We start from the raw sequence: 21054 nt of genomic DNA on the forward strand, positions 1-21054 counted from the left end.
TTTTTTTTTTTTTTTTTTGAGATAGAGTCTCACTCTGTTGCCCAGGCTGGAATGCAGTGGCACCATCTTGGCTCTGCAACCTCCACCTCCAGGGTTTAAGCACTTCTCCTGCTTCAGCCTTTTGAGTAGCTGGGATTACGGGCACCCACCACCACACCCAGCTAATTTTTGTATTTTTAGAAGAGACAGGCTTTTACCATGTTGACCAGGCTGGTCTCGAACTCCTGATCTCAGGTGAGCCACCCACCTCGGCCTTCCAAAGTTCTGGGATTACATCGCAAGCCACCATGCCTGGCCAATTATGTACAATCTTATAGAGGATATTTATTTAATCCTGTATGAGGTGACTCTTTGGGTATTAAAAAAAAAAAAGAAAAAGAAAAAATTTAAGAGATTGATTCCTCAACACCTGAAAAATTAGCAACAAACTCCCTTGTGCACATGGCTTTAAAGGAACACCTCTGTCTCCCAAGCCACAGTCAATTAGTCTAGAGGTCTGTACCTGGCCTGTGCTGTATTAATCCCAGTACTTAACATCTCCTTCCAGAGACTGGTCCAGGGACAATCAAATGTTCTATACCAAGCCAAAGAGATAACTGGAACTAAGAGTCAGATCTTCTGCTATAGCAGAAGCTCAGGCCGGGCATGGTGGCTCACACCTGTAACCCCAACACTTTGGGAGGCTGATGCGGGTCGATCACAAGGTCAGGATTTCGAGACCAGCCTGGCCAAAATGGTGAAACAACGTCTCTACTAAAAATACAAAAATTAGCCGGGTGTGGTGGCAGGTGTATAATCCCAGCTACTTGGGAGGCTGAGGCAAAAGAATCACTCGAACCCGGGAGGCGGAGGTTGCAGTGAGCTGAGATCACGCCACTGTACTCTGGCCTAGACGACAGAGCAAACTTTTCTGCAATTTACACATTAATCTGCACTGAGTATGGAAGTAACACCAGAAGAATCAAAGAGAACAGACGGAGTCCTGGCAACATTTCAATCCTGGTTTCAGTTGTTCATGAGGCTTACTTGCATTCTTGCCTTTAGTGCAATTTTTTTTTTTTTGAAATAGTCTTGCCCTGTCACCCAGGATGGAGTGCAGTGACGTGATCTCAGCTCACTGCAAACCTCTGCCTCCCGGGTTCAAGCGATTTTCATGCCTTAGCCTCCCAAGTAGCTAGGATTACAGATAGGTACCACCATGTCCAGCTAATTTTTTTTTGTATTTTTTAGTAGATATGGGGTTTCACTATGTTGGCTCGGCTAGTTTCCAACTCCTGACCTCAAGTGATCCACCTGCCTCGGCCTCCCAAAGTGTTGGCATTACAGGCATAAGCCACCATACCTGTAATAGTGTAATTTAAGATATTCATTTTTCCTAGAATTTTATGAGTCAACAAATACCTACTTTGGCTTAAGCTATTCAAACCAGTTTTCTGTTCAAGATTCTATGTACCCTATTTAACTAGCACTCAGCTGTCCCTAACCTCATCTATTAAAAAAATAAAAACCATGGATGAAACATAAAGGTCTCTAACACCTGTTTATGATAAAACAAAAAACAAAGAACACTGAAAAACAAGACACATAAAACTTCCTTAACCTGATAAAAAGCCTTTACAAAAATCTCACAGCTAACATACTCAGTGGTGTTGAGTATGTTATAAGGTGAACATTTTCCTCCTCAACATGAGAAAAATAAGATGGCCACTCCTGATATTTCTATTGAACATAGCCAGGACGAATTAGGCAAGAAAAAGAGATAAATGCATCCAGAAAGAAAAGGAAGAAGTGAAACTACCTCTAACTGCACATGACATGATTTGGCATTTAGAAAAGCCTAAGGAACCTACTAAAAATCGACTAGAGCCGATAAATGAGTTCTGCAAAGTTGCAAAGTACTGATCAATACACAGAAGTCAACTGTATTTCTATGTATGAACCCTAAAATAATTAATTCAATTTACAATAGCATCAAACAAAACAGGAATAAATTTAACTAAGAAGGCAAAAGACTTGAACACTGAACGTTACAAAACATTACTGAAATAAATTAAAGAAGATATAAGTAAGGCCAGGCAAGGTGGCTCACGCCTGTAATGCCAGCACTTTGCGATGCAGAGACAGGCAGATTGCTTGAGCCCAGGAGTTTGAGACAAGCATTGGCAACATGATGAAACCTCCTCTCTACAAAAAAAAATATAGAATTAGCCAGGCATGATGGTGCACACCTGTGGGCCCAGCTACTAGAGAGGCTGAGGTGAGAGGATCATCACAGCTTGGGCGGTAGAGGTTGCAGTGAGCCAAGATTGCGCCACTGTACTCCAGCCTGGGCAAGAGTGAGACTCTGTCTAAAACAACAACAACAAAAATGAATAAAAATGTAAGTGGAAAGATATTCAATATTCATGCAGTGGAAAGCAGTATTGTTAAGATGGCAGTAATCCGCAAAATGATCAACAAATTCAATACAATATCTATTAAAATTCCTGCTGCTCTTATTTGTTGGTTTATTTGAGATGAACACTTGCTCTGTCGCCCAGGCTGGAGTGCAGTGGCTCGATCTCAGCTCACTGCATCCTCCACCTCCCGAGTTCAAGAGATTCTCCTGCCTCAGCCTCCAGAGTAGCTGGGATTACAGATGTGCATCACAACTCCTGGCTAATTTTTGTATTTTTAGTAGAGATGGGGTTTTACCGTGTTGGCCAGGCTCGTCTCAAACTCCTGACCTTAGGTGATCTGCCCACCTTAGCCTCCCAAAGTGCTGGCATTACAGGCATGAGTCATCATGCTCAGCCCCTGTTGCTCTTTTTGATAAGAAAACACTGTATTTAGGGGTTGGGCACAGTGGCTCATGCCTGTAATCCCAGCACTTTGGGAGGCCAAGGTGGACGAGTCACATGAGGCTGGGAGTTCGGGACTAGCCTGGCCAACAAGGTAAAACCCCATCTCTACTAAAAATACAAAAATTAGCCAGGGGCTGTAGCACACATCTACAATCCCAGCTAGTCAGGAGGTTGAGGCAGGAGACTCGCTTGAACCCAGGAGGCGATAAGTGAGCTGAGGTCACACCACTGCACTCCAGCCTGGGTGAAGAGCAAGACTCCCTATTTTTTTTTTTTTAATTGTATTTGGGATCAAATTGACAAGCTGATTCTAAATTTATGCAGAAATTCAAGGGAGGCTGGGCACAGTGGCTCACACCTGCCAGCATTTTGGGAGGCTGTGGTGGGCAGTAATTTGAGGTCAGGAGTTCGAGACCAGCCTGGCCAACATGGTGAAAATGCAAACCTAGTAAAAATGCAAAAATTAGCCAGGATTGTTGGTACATACCTGTAATCCCAGCTACTTGGGAGGCTGAGGCAGGAGACTCGCTTGAACCCAGGAAGCAGAGGCTGCAGTGAGCCAAGATTGTGCCACTGCACACCAGCCTGGGTGACAGAGTAAGACTTTGTCTCAAAAAAAAAAAAAAAAAAAAAAAAAATACAAGGGACCCAGAATAACAGATTTCAAGATTGTTTTCAATCTTGAAAAACAAAGCTAGGGAACTCACACTTTCTGATTCCAAAGCTTTAGTACAAAGCTATAGTAATCAAGATGGTGTGGTTCTAGCATTAAGATAAATACGCAGATTAATCAAATGGAATTAAGAGTCCAGAAATAAACCCTTATACCTACTGTCAATTTACTTCCTTCCTACAAGGGCAACAAGTCCATTCAATGAAAAGGGACAGTGTTTTCAACAGATGGTAAGGAGACAAAGGAATATCCACATGCAAGAGAATAATGTTGGACCTCTACCTCACACCATATACAAAAATTAATGCAAAAATGGATCAAAGGCAAAAATACAAGAGGTAAAACTACAAAACTCTTAAAAAAAAACAGGCCTCGTGACCTTGAATTAGGCAATGATTTCTTAAAAGTACAAAAACCAAATAAATATTGGTCTTCACCATAAAAATGTCTGTCTTCAAGGAATGCTACTAAGAAAGTGAAAAGATAACCAATAGAATGGGAGTACAGTTTTGCAAATCATGTATCTGGTCTAGTATCCAGAATATATAGGGAAATCTTACAACTCAACAATGAAAAGACAAATAATGCAGCTTTAAAATAGGCAAAGGATTTGAACAGATGTTTCTCCAAAGAAGATACAATAGTCCCCCTTTGCAATACAACATGTGCAGATGCCTGATAGTACTGAACCTTATATATATTGTTTTCTCAATGTGATAACTAAGACAGCTACTAAGTGACTAACAGATGCTAGTGCATACAGCATTGAGATGTTGTACAAACGGATGATTTGCATCCCGGCTGGGACAAAGTAGAACGCTGTAAGATTGCATCACACTACTCAGAACTGCATGCAATTCAAAATTTATGAATTATTTCTGGAATTTTCCATTTAATATTTTCAGACCTCAGGTAACGGAATTCAAGGGACGTAAAACTGAGGATGAGGGAGGACAACTATATACAACCTTCCAATAGGCACATGAGAAAGTATTCACATGCATCTGAAAACCTCAAGTCACCAGTAGCAGATGGCTAAAATAGTCAGTAACTGGTAAAACCCCGTCCCTACAAAAAAAAAAAAAAAAAAAAATTAGCCAGATGTGGTGGTGGGCACCTGTAGTTCCAGCTACTCGGGAGGCTGAGGCAGGAGAATCACTTCAACCCAGGAGGCGGAGGTTGCAGTGAGCTGAAATCACGTCACTGTGCTCCAGCCTGAGCGACAGAGCGACTCTGCCTCAAAAAACAAAAAAAAAAAGCTCTCTTCCCGTTGCCCAAGATGCCGAAAGGAAAGAAGGCCAAGGGGAAGAAGGTGGCTCCGGCCCCTGCTGTCGTGAAGAAGCAGGAGGCCAAGAAAGTGGTGAATACACTATTTGAGAAAAGGCCTAAAAATGTTGGCATTGGACAAGACATCCAGCCCAAAAGAGACCTCACCCGCTTTGTGAAATGGCCCCGCTATATCAGGTTGCAGCGGCAGAGAGCCATCCTCTATAAGCGGCTGAAAGTGCCCCCTGCAATTAACCAGTTCACACAGGCCCTGGACCGCCAAACAGCTACTCAGCTGCTTAAGCTGGCCCACAAGTACAGACCAGAGACGAAGCAAGAAAAGAAGCAGAGGCTGTTGGCCCAGGCCGAGAAAAAAGCGGCTGGCAAAGGGGACGTCCCCACTAAGAGACCACCTGTCCTTCGAGCAGGAGTTAACAGCGTCGCCACCTTGGTGGAGAACAAGAAAGTTCAGCTGGTGGTGATTGCACACAACATGGATCCCATTGAGCTGGTTGTCTTCTTGCCTGCCCTCTGTCGTAAAATGGGAGTCCCTTATTGCATCATCAAGAGGAAGGCAAGACTGGGACGTCTAGTTCATAGGAAGACCTGCACCACTGTCGCCTTCACACACGTTAACTCGGAAGACAAAGGTGCTTTGGCTAAGCTGGTGGAAGCTATCCGCACCAACTACAATGACAAATATGATGAGATCCGGCGTCACTGGGGAGGCAATGTCCTGGGTCCCAAGTCTGTGGCTCGCATCGCCAAGCTAGAAAAGGCAAAGGCTAAAGAACCTGCCACGAAACTGGGTTAAATGTAAATAACCGTTTCTGTAAATAAAAATAATTAATGCAAAAAAAAAAAAAGTTAATAACAAGTATCAGCAAGAAATCAGAACCCACATACATCGCTGGGGGAATGAAAAATGGTACAGCTACTGTGGAAACAATTTGGAGGTTCCTCAAAAAGTTGAACACAGTACCATATGACTCAGCAATTCCACTCCTGTGTATATATATATACTCGAGAGAAGTGAAAACATATAGGCATACAAAAACTGGCACATAAATATTCATAGCAGCATTATTCAGTAATAGCCCAAAAGTAGAAACAATACAAATATCATAAACAAAATATGGCCATATACAGAAATATGATTTAGCCATAAAAAGGAATGAAGTACTGACACATGCTACAGTATGAACTGTAAAACCATGCTAAGTGAAAGAAGACACTAAAAAAACTACAAAAGACCACCTGTTACATGATTCCACTTACACGAAATATCCAGAGCAGGTAAATCCACACAGACAGAAAGCAGGTATTAGTGACTACCAAGGGCTTGGGGAGATCCAGAGAGGGGAATAAAGGGTGACTGCTCATGGGAGTGGGGTTTCCTGTGGGGGAATGAAAATGTTCTGCAATTACATAGGGGTGATGGTTGCCTGACTTTGTGAACACACTAAAAACCACTAAACTGTACACTTTAAAAAGGGTGAACTTTATGGTATATGAATTATATCTCAATTTAAAAACTGAATAGAAAAAAATATAAAGCCTCTAAGCAACCAAAAAGACCCCAACGATCATACGCAAAAGCCTATATATTTTTCCTTATTTACAAAAACGCTTTTTTTTCTCTTTTTTTTTTAAGACAGGGTTCCACCATTTTGGTTAGGGCGGTCTTGAGCTCCTGACTTCAGGTGATCCACCCACGTCAGCCTCCCAAAGTGCTGGGATTACAGGTGTGAGCCACTGCACCCAGCTACAAAAAACGCTTTCAACCTGAGAAAGTTGATTGAAAAAATTACCTGATTCTCACCCGAAATCTGTTTACTCTCATTTTACATATAATTTATACAAATCTGGGTTCAAAGTCCATAAAATATTACACTGCAGGAAACTGAATACCGTCAGGCACACTGACAGTGAAGTTTAAAAAGAGGCAAAAGACGCCAGGCGCGGTGGCTCACTTGAGGTCAGGAGTTCAAGACCAGCCTGGCCAACATGGTGAAACCCCGTCTCTACGAAAACACAAAAAAATTAGCCAGTCATGGTAGAGCATGCCTGTAATCCCAGCTACTTGGGAGGCTGAGACAGGAGACTCAATTGAACCCAGGAGGTGGAGGTTGCAGCGGGCCAAGATCGTGCCATTACATTCAAGTCTGGGCGACAGAGCGAGACTTCATCTCAAAGGAAGGAAAGAAGAAAGGAAAGAAAAAGAAAGAAAAGAAAGAGAAGAGAAGAGAAAGAAGAGAAGAGAAAAGAACGAACGAACGAACTTGTAAACACATACTGAAGTCATTTGGTAAGGGCAAATTAGATATAGTTGAGCCTTAACAACATGGGATTAACTGTGTTGGTCCACTTATACATACATATTTTTTTCAATACAAGTCACACCAAGTGTGCCTGCCTCTCCTGCCTCCCCTTCCACCTTTTCCACCTATTCTGCCCCTGCCACAGAAACACGGGTACTGGAATTTTCAGTACCAAGACGGCAGCCAACCCCTCCTCTTCCTACTCTTCCTCCTCAGCCTATTCAACATGAAGACAATGAAGGCCTTTGTGAGGATCCACTTCCAATTACTGAATGATAAATATTTTTTATCTTATGGTTGTAATAACATTTTCTTTTCTCTAGCACACGTTATTACAAGAATACATATAAAATAGAAGCTAAAGTAGGTGGATCACTTGAGGCCAGGAGTTCAAGACTAGCCTAGCCAACATGGTGAAACACTGTCACTACTAAAAATACAAAAAAATTAGCCCAGAAAGAGGCACACCTGTAATCCCAGCTACTCGGGAGGCTGAGGCAAGAGAATCGTTTGAATGCAGGAGGCAGAAGTTGCAGTGAGCCAATATTGCGCCAGTGAACTTCAGCCTGGGCAACAGAGTGAGACTCCGTCTCAAAAAAAAACATGCTCTTTAAAATAAACCTGTTCCATGACAGCCTATCATCTTTAGGAGAAAGCCTAGAGGTCAGAAAACAACACTTTACAATCTGACTTCAACCTGTATTTCCAGCATAGCTATCTCCCACAATTCTAACCAAACCAGACATCTCTTTATTTTAAACATGCCAGGGCCTCCATTTTCATGCCACTGTGTTAAAAGACTTTTCTTGACTTCTCTGCCTAGAAAATTCCTACTTATCCTTCAAGTTCAAATTACATGCCTCTATGCCACCTTCTCTGATGCCACTAGGCAAAACAGTATTCATACAGCACTTTTTAAATGTTCCTTTTTTCTTTAAAGAAGTCTCGCTGTATTGCCCAGGCTGATCTCAATTTCCTGTGCTGAAGTGATCCTCCCACCTCAGCCTTCTGAGTAGCTAGAATTACAGGTGCATGTCACTGTGCCCGGCTCCCAACAGCATTTTGTACATACCTCTATTAATGCATTTGTCATATTACATCAAATTTGAATGCTTAACTTTCCTCTTCACCTCCTACAACCAGAACCTAGTTCACAGTACACGGTAGATAAAATTTTTAAGTTTTGGTACCTAATAAATTAAAATAATTTTTTAGAGGCCAGGCACAGTGGCTCACACCTGTAATCCTAGCACTTTGGGAGGCCAAGGTGGGCAGATCACTTGAGATTAGGAGTTCAAGACCAGCCTGGCCAACATAGTGAAACCTCGTCTCTACTAAAAATACAAAAAAAAAAAAAAAAAAAATTAGCCAGCTGTGGTGGGAGACACCTGTAATCCTACCTACTTGGGAGGCTGAGGCAGGAGAATCACTTGAACCCTGGAGGTGAAGGTTGCAGTGGGCCAAGATCACACCACTGTACTCCATCCTGGGTGACAGAGTGAGGCTCCGTCTCACAATAATAATAATAAAATAAAAAATTATTTTTTAGAAACTCAGCAATACAAAATGGCTAGCTAAAAGGTCCATACAGTAGTGATTTTAAGAAAAGTTACGAACTTTGAATAGTTAAAAGAACTAAAGCTCACTTCCAGATAAACTGGAAGTTACAAAGGTTCCTACAGGTTGAATTCACTCAACGGAATCTTTTTAAGAAAAGACAGGCCAGCGCAGTGGCTCATGCTTATAATCCCAGCACTTTGGAGCGCTGAGGCAGGCGGATCGCCTGAGGTCAGGAGTTTGAGACCAGCTTGGCCAACACGGCCAAACTCCATCTCTACTAAAAATACAAAAATTAGTTGGGCGTGGTGGTGCATGCCTATAATCCCAGCTACTCAGAAGACTGAGGTAGGAGAATGGATTGAACCTCAGAGGCTCAGGTTATGGAGAGCCAAGATTGTACCACTGCACTCCAGCCTGGGCAGCAAGAGCAAAACTCCATCTCGAAAAGAAAAAGAAGAAGAAAAGACAGACATCCAGTCCATTACTCAGACTACACCTGAGTAATTTGTTGCAATAATGATAATATGGAAAATCATGTGGATAAAATTTTAACTGACAGCTATGGTGGCCAGAATCTAGGCCAAACGGCCCAAAAGAAAGGTACACAACAAGGACACCATTTAGTATGTTACTGCTAGAGTCATGCATGGTAATCTGATGTCTTCAGAAATACTGTTCCTTCTAATTCAAGTCACTCCTCAAGAATAATTTACTCACTAAAAAATACTAGTGAAATTTTTACTTTATTACTCATTCTAGATGAGTTAATATTTAGTTCCATTTGAACCAAATCAAACACAATTACATCCACACATACAGTTAACTTATTTCTCTCCCAGTATGTAATTTACGGCAGCCAAGCAAACAACATCCAGAATAGCGTACAGTTTAGACCAGCCTGGCCAACATGGTGAAACCCCGTCTCTACTAAAATGCAAAAATTAGCCGGGCATGATGGCAGGTGCCTATAATCCCAGCTATTCGGGAAGCTGAGACAGGAGAATCGCTTGAACCCGGGAGATGGTGGCTGCAGTAAGCCGAGATTACACCACTGCACTACAGCCTGGGCAGCTGAGTGAGACTCAGTCTCAAACATAATAATAAAATTAATACAAAAGAATACATAATGGCTAGGCATGGTGGCTCACACCTGTAATCCCAGCACTTTAGGAGGTCAAGGTGGGTGGATCACAAGGTTAGGAGTTTGAGACCAGACTGACCAACATGGTGAAATCCGTCTCTACTAGAACTACAAAAATTAGCCGGGCGTAGTGGCGTACCCCTGTAATCCCAGCTACTCAGGAGGCTGAGACAGGAGGATCACTTGAACCCAGAAGGTAGAGGTTGCAGTGAGTCGAGATCATGCCACTGCACTCCAGCCTAGGTGCCAGAGCAAGACTCCCGCCTCAAAAAAAAAAAAGAATATACAGTGATCCTTCAAACATTTATTGACTTAACTGCATTCACCTCTGCCTATTTTATTTTAAAAGTTACTTTTACCTACAAAGGAAATGTCATTTCACTTTGCTTCATTTTTTAAAAAGGTAAACTAGTGGCTTTTTTCCCTGTTATCCCACACATAAATTTACCTAATATACTAAAGCTTTTGGCAAGATCTGCATATTTGCGCCCAAACTCCACTTAACCCCAACCTTCTTTCTTCCCAACTCTCACCTATCCACAAACTTTCATGATCTTCAGGGTCTCCAAAGGATCTACTGCCTGCAACTCATTTTCATTACACTCAGTAAAAGACTTTTCAGAAGTAAACAAATCAATCAGGGTTAGGGATAGTACAATATCCTCCATGACAACGTTTTATATAACCTACATCTTTAAATCAAATGTCAACTTTCCGTTCCTACTAACATAAAATTAAAACCAACTCAACTACTTCTATGTGTTACCCATTCAGGCAGTCACAGACCTGCATTAATATTTGTGTAGTATTTCTCCATTACCTAGGCTGAGAATTCTCCTCATACATTCTTTCTTTTCCCTCCTTGAAGAGGCTTATGGTTTGCTTAGTTTTCTTCATCAAATTCTCCATGAACACCCTAAAATACTCGTTTTCTCCAAGTGTCTCCATCTTCCCCTCATATCTTGACAAGATAGTACGGAGATGCTGGTAGGTATCTGGTAGCAGGTCTAAGATATAAGGTGGGCTATTCTTTAGCGCCAGCTTTGGGTTCTGACACAACCGTACCACCTGCAACAAATGAAAAAGAAGGGCTATTACTTGGGAGAATGTTAAGGACCCTCCCTTTTCTCATTTTAACAAAGTTATAAAGTATGAACTTTTTGCAAAATATGAAAAATACACGAGAATATAAGAAATAGATCCATAACCCCATTGTTCACAATCATTTTAAAATTTTTAGTGGACCCCTAGAAGAATGCATTTTTAAAATCCTCTGAGAGACTAACGTTGCAGATAACACACAGACCAAACAACTGGGGGAAAACATCCACATAAATGCCTAAAACATGCTAGATTAAATATGGCAAATTACTTTTAAATATACTGCTAATCCCCACAATATTATTTTTATTTTTATTTTTTTTGAGACAGGGTCTCATTCTGTTGCCCAGGGGGCTGGAGTGCAGTGGAGTAATCATGGCTCAGTGCAGCCTCAACCCGGCAGGCACAGGTGATCATCCCACTTCAGCCTCCTGAGTAGCTGGGACTACACCTCTGCATCACCACACACAGCTAATTGGTGTTTCTGTAGAGGCGTTCTGCCCAGGCTAGTCCCAAACTCCCAAGCTCAAACAAGCCACCTGCTTGCCTCAGCCTCCCAAAACACTGGGATTACAGACATGAGCCACTGTGCAGCCTTACCCCTATAATAGACTAAAGAAAATTCCCAGGGGCAGGAATAAAAGACACGACTGCCCTGGGAGGTAAATTTCTGTATTCTAGGGGCTTGGGTTTTAACAATCACTTGAGGGACAAGAACAGAGAGGCCTTGGACTAAGCACAGCATGGAGCTGCGAGTCCTGCGTTTGGACTCTCAGAATTTGCCTGATAATCCTTTACCCCATCTTCTACTTTCAACTTTTCTGAGTTCTTATGTTTTAAGTATTTCTTTTAAAGATCATACAGATACATTTTAAAAATTCCAGGTAGGCCGGGCATGGTGGCTCATGCCTGTAATCCAAGCACTTTGGAGGCCAAGGCGGGCGGATCACCTGAGGTCAGGAGTTCAAGACCAGCCTGACCAACATGGTGAAACCCCATCTTTAAAAAAAAAATTAAAAAATTAAAAAATAAAAATAAAAATTCAAGGTATCAATCATTTTCTAACTGGTAAGTTCAGTCCATTTTGTGTTTGTCATACAAATAAATTTCGATTGATTCTATCTTGTTTGTGCTTTCTATTTACATGTCTGTGTCCAGAAAAGACAAACTAGTGGAACAGAAAGTCCAGAAACAGACTCACACATGCACATAAGGAAATTCAGTATCAGAGGTGGCATTACAAATCAACACCACAAGAAAAAAAGGATTGAAAAATTTGTTATCCATATGGAAAAAAATAAAACTAGATCCCTTACAAATTACATGAAAATAAATTTCTCACAACTCTTCTCAACATCCCAAACTTGGCATGATTTCTCAGTGTCTTGATAACAATTCTACGTCTTCTAGCTTTTCTACTTGTTAGCAGTATATCTGGTTCAAAACAACCTAATCTAACATTAATAGAAGCCTAAGTCTGACATTCTCACCTTTATTTCACTAAAAGTATCTATTTTCTTGTGTCACTAAAAGCTCATTATAGGCCGGGCGTAGTGGCTCACGCCTGTAATCCAAGCACCTTGGAGGCCAACGCGGGCGGATCACCTGAGGTCGGGAGTTCAAGACCAGCCTGACCAACATGGTGAAACCCCGTCTTTAAAAAAAAAAAAAAAAAAAAAAAAAGCTCATGATAAATTTTTTGAGGTATTTAAATAATTCCAGTCTCTGGATAGACAGTAATCTATCTTAACTATCTCCCTACCACACCCAGCTTTGTTTTAACATTATGTTGTTTTAAAGTCTTTACCGCTACAAAATCACAGGGATGAATATGCTTGGGCATTTCATTCTTCTATACATCAGATTATTTCCCTAGGATAAATTTCCATTTAATAAGTAATGATCAAGAGCTCTTCAAAAATTAGCCAGGCATGGTGGCACACTCCTGTAATCCTAGCTACTTGGGAGGCTGAGGCAGGAGAATCACCTGAACCCCAGAGATGAAGATTGCAGTGAGCTGAGATTATACCACTGCACTCCAGCCTGGGCAACAGCAAAATTCTGACTCAAAAAAAAAAAAAAAAAAAAAAAAGAACTCTTCAAATGATAAGATAATATGAAAATTCGTAAGGCTACATACGTCATTCTCTATACACCATTGCTTGAACTCTTGTTTTCTTAAGTTTTCGTTTTTTTGTTGTTTTTTGAGAAAGGATCTTGCTCTGTCACTCAGGCTGGAATACAGTGGCTCAATCATAGCTCACTGCAACCCTCAAACTCCTGGATTCAAGCTACCCTCCCACCTCAGCCACCTGAATGAATAGCTGGGATTATAAGCACCTGCCACCACATCCAGCTAATAGACCCATATATAAGCCTAGCAAATAAAGACAAGCTGAATCAACAAAAACATCTGATGCATGAATATTTTCAAAGAGGATTTATGGAACAGGCAAAGAGACATTATGCTGAAGCCTAAACCATGGTTTTTAAGTTTTCAATCAAATTTTAAAAGAACTAAATAATGTTTTAGTATTTTGACCAGATTGAATAAAATAGTCATATCAAAATGTCTTGCTTCAGGCGAGGCACGGTGGCTCATGCCTGTAATCCCAGCACTTTGGGAGGCCAAGGTCGGCAGATCACTTGAGGTCAGGAGTTCAAAACCATCCAGGTCAACATGGTGAAACCCCGTCTCTACTAAAAATGCAAAAATTAGCCGGGCATGGTGGCACACACCTGTAGTCCCAGCTCGGGAGGCTGAGTCAGAAGAATCGCTTGAACCTGGAAAGAGGAGGCTGCAGTGAGCCAAGACATGCCACTGCACTCCAGCCTGGGCGACAATCTCAAAAAAAAAAAAAAAAAAAATTATAGTGGCCAGATACGGTGTCTTACATCTGTAATCCCAGAACTATGGGAGGCTGAGGCTGAGGCTGAGGCTGAGGTGGGCTGATCACTGGAGCACAGGAGTTCAAGACTAGCTGGGACAACATGGTGAAACCCCGCCACTACAAAAAATACCAAAAATTAGCTGGATGTGATGGCACATGCCTGTAGTCCCAACTACTTGGGATGCTGAGGTAGGAAGATCACTTGAGCCTGGTAGGTTGAGGCTGCAGTGAACCAAGACTGCATCACTGCACTCCAGCCTGTACAACAGAATGAGACCCTGTCTCAAAACAAAACATAGGCCAGGAGTGGTGGCTCATGCCTGTAATTCCAGCTCTTTGGGAGGTCAAGGTGGGCAAATCATAGGTCAGGAGTTTGAGACCAGCGTGGCCAACATGGTGAAACCTCCATCTCTACTAAAAGGACAAAAAAAAAATTAGCTGGGCATGGTGATGGACACCTGTAATCCCAGCTACTCAGGAAGCTGAGGCAGGAGAATCGCTTGAGCCTAGGAGGTAGAGGTTGCAGTGAGCAGAGATCACAACACAGAGATCACACACGGGTATGGGTTGGTTTGCTCTGTCACTCAGGCTGGAGCACAGTGGCATGACCATACCTCAAATGCAGATTTGAACTCCTGGACTCAAGAGACATTCCCAGCTAGGCCTCCCAAGTAGCTGGGACTACAGGTACACACCACTACACCTGGACAATTTTTTAAAACTATTTTTTTGTAGTGATATGGCCTCAGTATGTTACCAAGGCTGGTCTTGTATTCCTGGCCTCAAGTGGTCCTACCTCCTGGCCTCCCAAAATGCTGGGATTATATATAGGCAAGAGCCACCATGCCTGGCCCATGCTCTTCATATTAACAGCCTTTGGAAAGAAAAAAAAAAGTCCTAAAAATGTATAACCTCTTTAAAAAAAAAAAAAAAAAGGTTCCCCAAAGGCCCTATATGACTAACTCAACAGTTAACAAACATCAAAAAAAAAAAAAAATCTGCCTATATTATTTAATTAATTTTACATTGGCAGTCACAGCCTTCAAAGCACAAACGTGAACCCCAAGCTTAAAAAAAATTCACCAAAAAATTTCTGAAAGATAAAAATATTTTCCTGCTTAGTCTGTTCTCCATTTGGCCAACTTTATTTTGCATTCCCAATCCTGCAGTAGCAAAAAATGGCTCCCTTTTGTTTACTTCTGCCTGTACATTTACAGCATCACTCAGAACAATGTTAAAAAGAAACGTGCTTAGCTCCGGGAAACCAACAGTATCCTTGTACAGCTGCCATGCACTCCATTCATAATAGCTTTCTCACTGGCCTAGCTCCTCCCTTTGCTTCTGCAAGACTCAATGATCAATAGAAAAAATTCGGGAAGTGTTATAATCACAATAAAGAGAAATAAAACTATGCTTGAAAATTGCTAAACTTTTAAAAAGCAAAAAGTTATAGAGAACAATGTCTAAGCCTAACACTGTTGTGGATATAGAATCTTTTCTAACACTAAGGAATTTATAAGCATAGAAGACTAAAGTAACTTAAATATTTTTTAACTCTAAAGACTCCAACTTATTAATAGAAGCATTTTTTTATTTTCATTTCAATGTTTTCATATGTTGAAAAATGAATAGTTTTATGCCACGAAAACAAGTTTTCAGTAAGTGGAGCTATACATGTAAAATGTCATTACAATTTAAATAGATGAATATTAACCTCCTGTCAAAAGGAGAGGAGGATACCAGTGTACAAGTCCAAAGACCTGGGATCTAGTCTAGTGACTGACATTAACTGGCTATACAATGTCAAGCAAGTTATTTGCCCCTCTGGGTCTCAATTTCTGTCTCTGTAAATGAAAGAGTTAGATCAATTTATTTCTAATGTCTCTTAAAGCTTCAAATTTGCAAAAACTTGCAGAGATTTAACAGGTATAAATGCTCTTTTTTTTTTTTTTTTTTTTCATTTTGGAAGGTTAAAGACAGGGTTTCACCATGTTGGTCAGTCTCATCTCCAACTCCCGACCTCAGGTGATCCGCCCACCTCAGCCTCCCAAAGTGCTGGGATTACAGGCATGAAGTGAAGCTTTTTTTTTTTTTTTAAGATGGGGTTTCACCATGATGGCCAGGCTGGTCTTGAACTCCTGACCTCAGGTGATCCACCCACCTCGGCCTCCCAAAGTGCTAGGATTACAGGCATGAGCCACAGCGCCCAGCCGAAGTGAAGCTTTTTTAAACAAAAACTCATGACTGTTTTTCAAAGACAATCAGAAAACTATCCTTTTTTGTTTTTGTTTAATTTTTAAATAAAAATAGGAGTGGGGTCTCACTATGTTGCCTAGACTGGTCTTAAACTCCTAAGCTCAAGCAATCCGCCCACCTCAACCTCGCAAAGTGCTGACATTACCAGCATGTGCCACTGCGCCTGGCCTGAAACCTATACTTTTTTTTTTTTTGAGATGGAGTCTCACTCACAGTGGTGCCACGTCAGCTCACTACAGCCTCCACCTCCCAGGTTCAAGCGATTCTCTGCCTCGGTCTCCCCAGTAGCTGAGACTACAGTATGCAACACCACAGCTGGCTAATTTTTGTATTTTTGGTAGAAACAGGGTTTTGCCATGTTGGCCAATCTTGTCTCGAACTCAGCCTCAAGTGATCCTCCCACCCCAGCCTCCCAAAGTGCTGGGATTACAGGCTTAAGCCACTGCATCCGGCCACCTATATTTATATTTTTTTGTACTTTTTTTTTTTTTTTTTTTTTGAGGCAAGAGTTTCGCTCTTGTTGCCGAGGCTGGAATGCAATGGTGCAATCTCGGCTCACTGTAACCTCCGCCTCCCAAGTTCAAGCCACTGTCCTGCCTCAGCCTCCCCAGCAGCTGGGATTACAGGCATGCACCACCACGTCTTGCTAATATTGTATTTTTAGTAGAGATGGGGTCTCAAACTCTCGACCTCAGGTGATTCACCCGCCTGAGCCTCCCAAAGTGCTGGGATTACAGGTATGAGCCACTGCGCCCGGCCTCCACCTGTAGTTTTTTTAAAAAACATAAAGTTGGCTGAGCACGGTGGCTCACACCTGCAATTCCAGCACTTTGGGGAGGCCGAGGCGGGTGGATCACCTAAGGTCAGGAGTTTGAGATCAGCCTAGCCAATCTGGTGAAAACCCTGTCTCTAAAAAAAATTAAAATTAAATAAAATAAAAAACATAAAAACAAGTGACTATAGGGAAAAAAAAAGTGTCATCACTAGATAATAGTCCCATCACTAGACAATAATTTGAAAACCGCCTTTTACTTGTAATTACTATTCTCAATTTTTGAGTTCTCAAAACTCCATTCAGGTTCTTGAATTGTAATGACTACATAACATTTCTCAAATACCACCCAACAGCATTTATTAAAAACACCATGCCACTTATAATTCATTACCAATCTCATTATTCTCACCACAACTGCAGAAAAATATATTTAATACAATGTATGTTCTGACAGCTTAACCATGCAGTTTTTATATATAGATTTTATTTTTATTTTTTTGAGACAGGGTCTTACTCTGTCCCCCACACTGGAGTGCAGTGGTGCCATGACAGATCACTTCAGCCACGATCTCCTAGGCTCAAGTGATTCTCCTCCCTCAGCCACCCCAGTAGCTGGGACTACAGGTATGTGCCACCCCTGGCTAATTTTTTTTAGAAAAGAGGTCTTGCTATGTTGTCCAGGCTGGTCTTAAATTCCTGGCCTCAAGTGATCCTCCCACCGTGGCCTCTCGAAGTGCTCGGATTACAGGCATGAGCCACTGAACCCAGCCTGTTCTACTTTTAAAAGGCAAAAGTGGTTCCTCATCCAGAGTTATTGACGCAACTTCAAATCAAATACTTAACATAGACTAGAGATTACAGCAGTCACCCTTTATCTTAGGGGGATGCATTCCAAGACCCTCCGTGGTTGCCTCAAACCGAGAATATTACCAAACCCAATTGCGTAAAATAGAGCACGTTTCTATGCATGTCTTCCATCCACAAATTTAACACCTTTTCCATCTTAACTAAGCATTTATCATATACCAGGGCCATGAAGTACGACAGCAAACCTAGTATAAATTTATTTCTTTTTTATTTATATTTGTTTTTTTGAGACGGAATCTTACTTTGTCACCAGGCTGGAATTCAATGGCATGATCTTGGCTCACTGCAACCTCTACCTCCTGGGTTCAAGCAATTCTCCTGCCTCAGCCTCATGAGTAGCTGGGACTACAGGTGTGTGCCACCACACCCAGCTAATTTTTGCATTTTTAGTAAAGACAAGGTTTCACCACGTTAGCCAGGGCGGTCTCGATCTCTCGACCCTGTGATCTGCCTTCCTCGGCCTCCCAAAGTGCTGGGATTATAGGCGTTAGCCACTGCGCCAGGCCTTTTTTTTTGAGACAGTCTCACTCTGTGCCCAGGCTGGAGTGCAGTGACACAATCCTAGTTTACTGCCACCTCTGCCTCCCAGGTTCAAGCAATTCTCCTGCATTAGCCTCCCGAGTAGATGAGATTTCAGGAGCCTACCACCACACCCATTTAATTTTTGTATTTTTAGTACAGACAAGGTTTCACCATGTTAGCCAGGTTGGTCTCCAACTCCTGACCTCAAGTGATCCACCTGCCTCGGCCTCCCAAAGTGCTGGGATTACAGGTGTGAGTCACCACGCCTAGCCCTACTATAGATTTCATTTTCCTTCCTCAAAATTATTTTATTTTTTGACTGACATCTTGAAGATTTGATTATTATTATTATTTATTTTTTTTAAAGATGGGTGTTTCACCATGTTGGTCAGGCTGGTCTTTAACTCCCAACCTCAGGTGATCTGCCCACCTTGGCCTCCAAAGTGCTTGGATTACAGGCGTAAGCCACCACGCCCGGCCAATTTTTTTTTTTTCAAAAAAAATTTTTTTTAATAGAGACAGGGTTTCACATGTGCCCAGGCTGGTCTCAAACTCCTGGACACAAGTGATGCACCCACCTTGGCCTCCTAAAGTGCCGGGATTACAGGTGTGAGTCACTGAGCCTGGCCCCTTCTTCACAACTTCATGAGAAGATTCATTCTTACTGTACATTTTAGCAACCTCAGCATATGATTTTTTCTTAAGAACCTTTGCCTGTTCACTTAAATGAGGCACATTCTGGCTTTTCTTTGGATATCTAAAATGCCAAAATCATCACTCTTATGCTTTGGGGGTCATTAAGTAAAATAAAGGTGACTTAAATACAAGCACTGTAAGACCACAACAGTTGATCTGAGAATCAAGATGGCAACTAAGTGACTAACTGGTGGGTAGTGCAGGCGGTGTGGACACTACATATATCCATAGTATGTATCCACGCTGCACAAAGTGTGTGCTCAGGACAAGAACAGCGCAAGACTGCAAGATTTCCTCTCATTACTCAGAATAGCATATAATTTAAAACTTCTGAATTGTTTATTTCTGAATTTTCCATTTAATATTTTCAGACTGTGGGTAACTGAAGCTGCAGGAAGCAAAACTATGGATAGAAAGGACTACGGTAAGGCCGGGGGTAGTGGCTCACGCCTGTAATCCAAGCACTTTGGAGGCCAAGGCGGGCAGATCACCTGAGGTTGGGAGTTCAAGACCAGCCTGACCAACATGGTGAAACCCCATCTTTAAAAAAAAAAAAGAAAGAAAAAAAGAAAAAAGAAAGAACTACTGTAAATGTTTTAGTATCACTTTTAAATGCCATACACTAATTAAGACACCAGGCACGGTGGCTCACGCCTGTAATCCCAGCACTTTGGGAGGACGAGGCGGGTGGATCACCGGGTCAAGAAATCGAGGCCATCCGGGCCAACATGGTGAAACTAAAAATACAAAAATTAGCTGGGCGTGGTGGCATGTGTCTATAGTCTCAGCTACTCGGCAGGCTGAGGCAGGAGAATGGCTTGAACCAGGAAGGCGGAGGTTGCAATGAGCCAAGATCAAGCCACTATACACCAGCCTGGAGACAGAGCAAGATTGCCTAAAAAAAAAAAAAAAAAAAAAAAAAAGACACAAATGTGGATAAGGGTATTACAGAAGAGCCTGATTGGTCTAAAGTTCCTCCCCATTTCTATTTTTTTTTGTCTCCTCAGAGATTAATGGTTTGCCTCATGACCTCCATAGGCTCTATTGCACAGAGGGTTCCCAGAGCCCTCTACATACCTTCAGTTGTATTGCACAAATTGTGAGTGCCGGGTCATCTTTAACTCCCCAGCAACTACTACATTTATGTTAAGTATGGCAGTGGAAAGGTGTCAACATAATTTTCACTTGAGGTAACTAAGAATCAGCTGCTTCTTTTCCTTTTTCCTTTCCTTTATTTAGAGACAGAGTATCACTCTGTTGCCCAGGCTGATGAGCAGTAGCAGGATCATAGCTCACTGCAGCCTCAAACTCTTGGGTGATCCTCCCACCTCAGCCTCCGGAATAACTGGAACTAAAGGAACTCACCCTCATGCCCAATTAATTTATTTTTTATTTTTGTAGAGATGGGGTTCTAACTATATTGACTAGGCTGGTCTTGAACTCTTAACTTCAAGCAATCTTCCTGCCTTGGCCTTTCAAAGTACGAGGTTCAAGTGAGCCACCACATCCAGCCAAAAATTTATAAAGTATTACCTTCATAACTGAAGATCATAATTAAAATCTTAAATAAGATGCCAACTGCCATTTCTCTTAAAAAAAAAAAAAAATCCGCCAAGCTTATCCAAAATAAAAGCTACTGTGGCATACTGCCTTGTGTATCAAGTCTGATATCTAAACCTCCTGAATGACATCTCCTGGGAGCTGGTTAGGAATGCAAACTTTCTCGGGCCCCTCTCCAGACCTACTCAAAGTCAGTATTTTAACAAGATCCCCTGAAATGATCTCAATTCATGATAAAATCTGAGAAGTACTGGTTTATAAGAAACCACTTGACACAGTCTGAACATCAGTTCTAGATCCACGTAAAAAACAAAAATATGGACCGGGCACAGTGGCTCACACCTGTAATCCCAGAACTTTGGGAGGTCAGGAGTTTGAGACCAGCCTGGTCAACATGATGAAAACCCGTCTCCACTAAAAACACAAAAATTAGCCGGGTGTGGTGGTATGTGCCTGTAGTCCCAGCTACTCGGGAGGCTGAGGTAAGAGAATTGCTTGAACTTAGGAGGTGGAGTACCACTGTACTCCAGCCTGGGATACAGAGCAAGACTCTTGTCTCAAAAAAAAAAAAAAAAAAAAAAA

The 21054-nt window shown here is 41.8% G+C and overlaps 1 protein-coding gene and 1 pseudogene across 6 annotated transcripts in view; one reads left to right on the forward strand and one right to left on the reverse strand.

The window, feature by feature from the left end:
* Positions 1-21054, reverse strand: part of CBL (Cbl proto-oncogene) — a 108882-nt gene that overhangs the window by 82727 nt on the left and 5101 nt on the right. For 4 of the 5 annotated variants that reach the window (XR_004270872.1, XM_032285221.1, XM_032285219.1 and 1 more), the window contains exon 2: positions 10625-10872. Coding sequence is in view for 3 of the 5 variants with exons in the window: in XM_032285221.1 (XP_032141112.1) it covers positions 10625-10872 (248 nt within the window). In the remaining 2 variants the exon portion in view is untranslated. Of the gene's footprint in view, positions 1-10590; positions 10873-21054 lie in introns of those variants that run through there. The other variant, XM_032285222.1, reaches the window with a different exon arrangement.
* Positions 4770-5638, forward strand: LOC116556166 (annotated as a pseudogene). Its single transcript, XR_004270876.1, has one exon. The product of XR_004270876.1 is annotated as a 60S ribosomal protein L7a pseudogene (transcript).

This window comes from Sapajus apella, unplaced genomic scaffold (assembly GCF_009761245.1).
Source record: "Sapajus apella isolate SASKATOON/1434 unplaced genomic scaffold, GSC_monkey_1.0 scaffold16, whole genome shotgun sequence".
NCBI classification, from domain to species: Eukaryota; Metazoa; Chordata; class Mammalia; order Primates; family Cebidae; genus Sapajus; species Sapajus apella.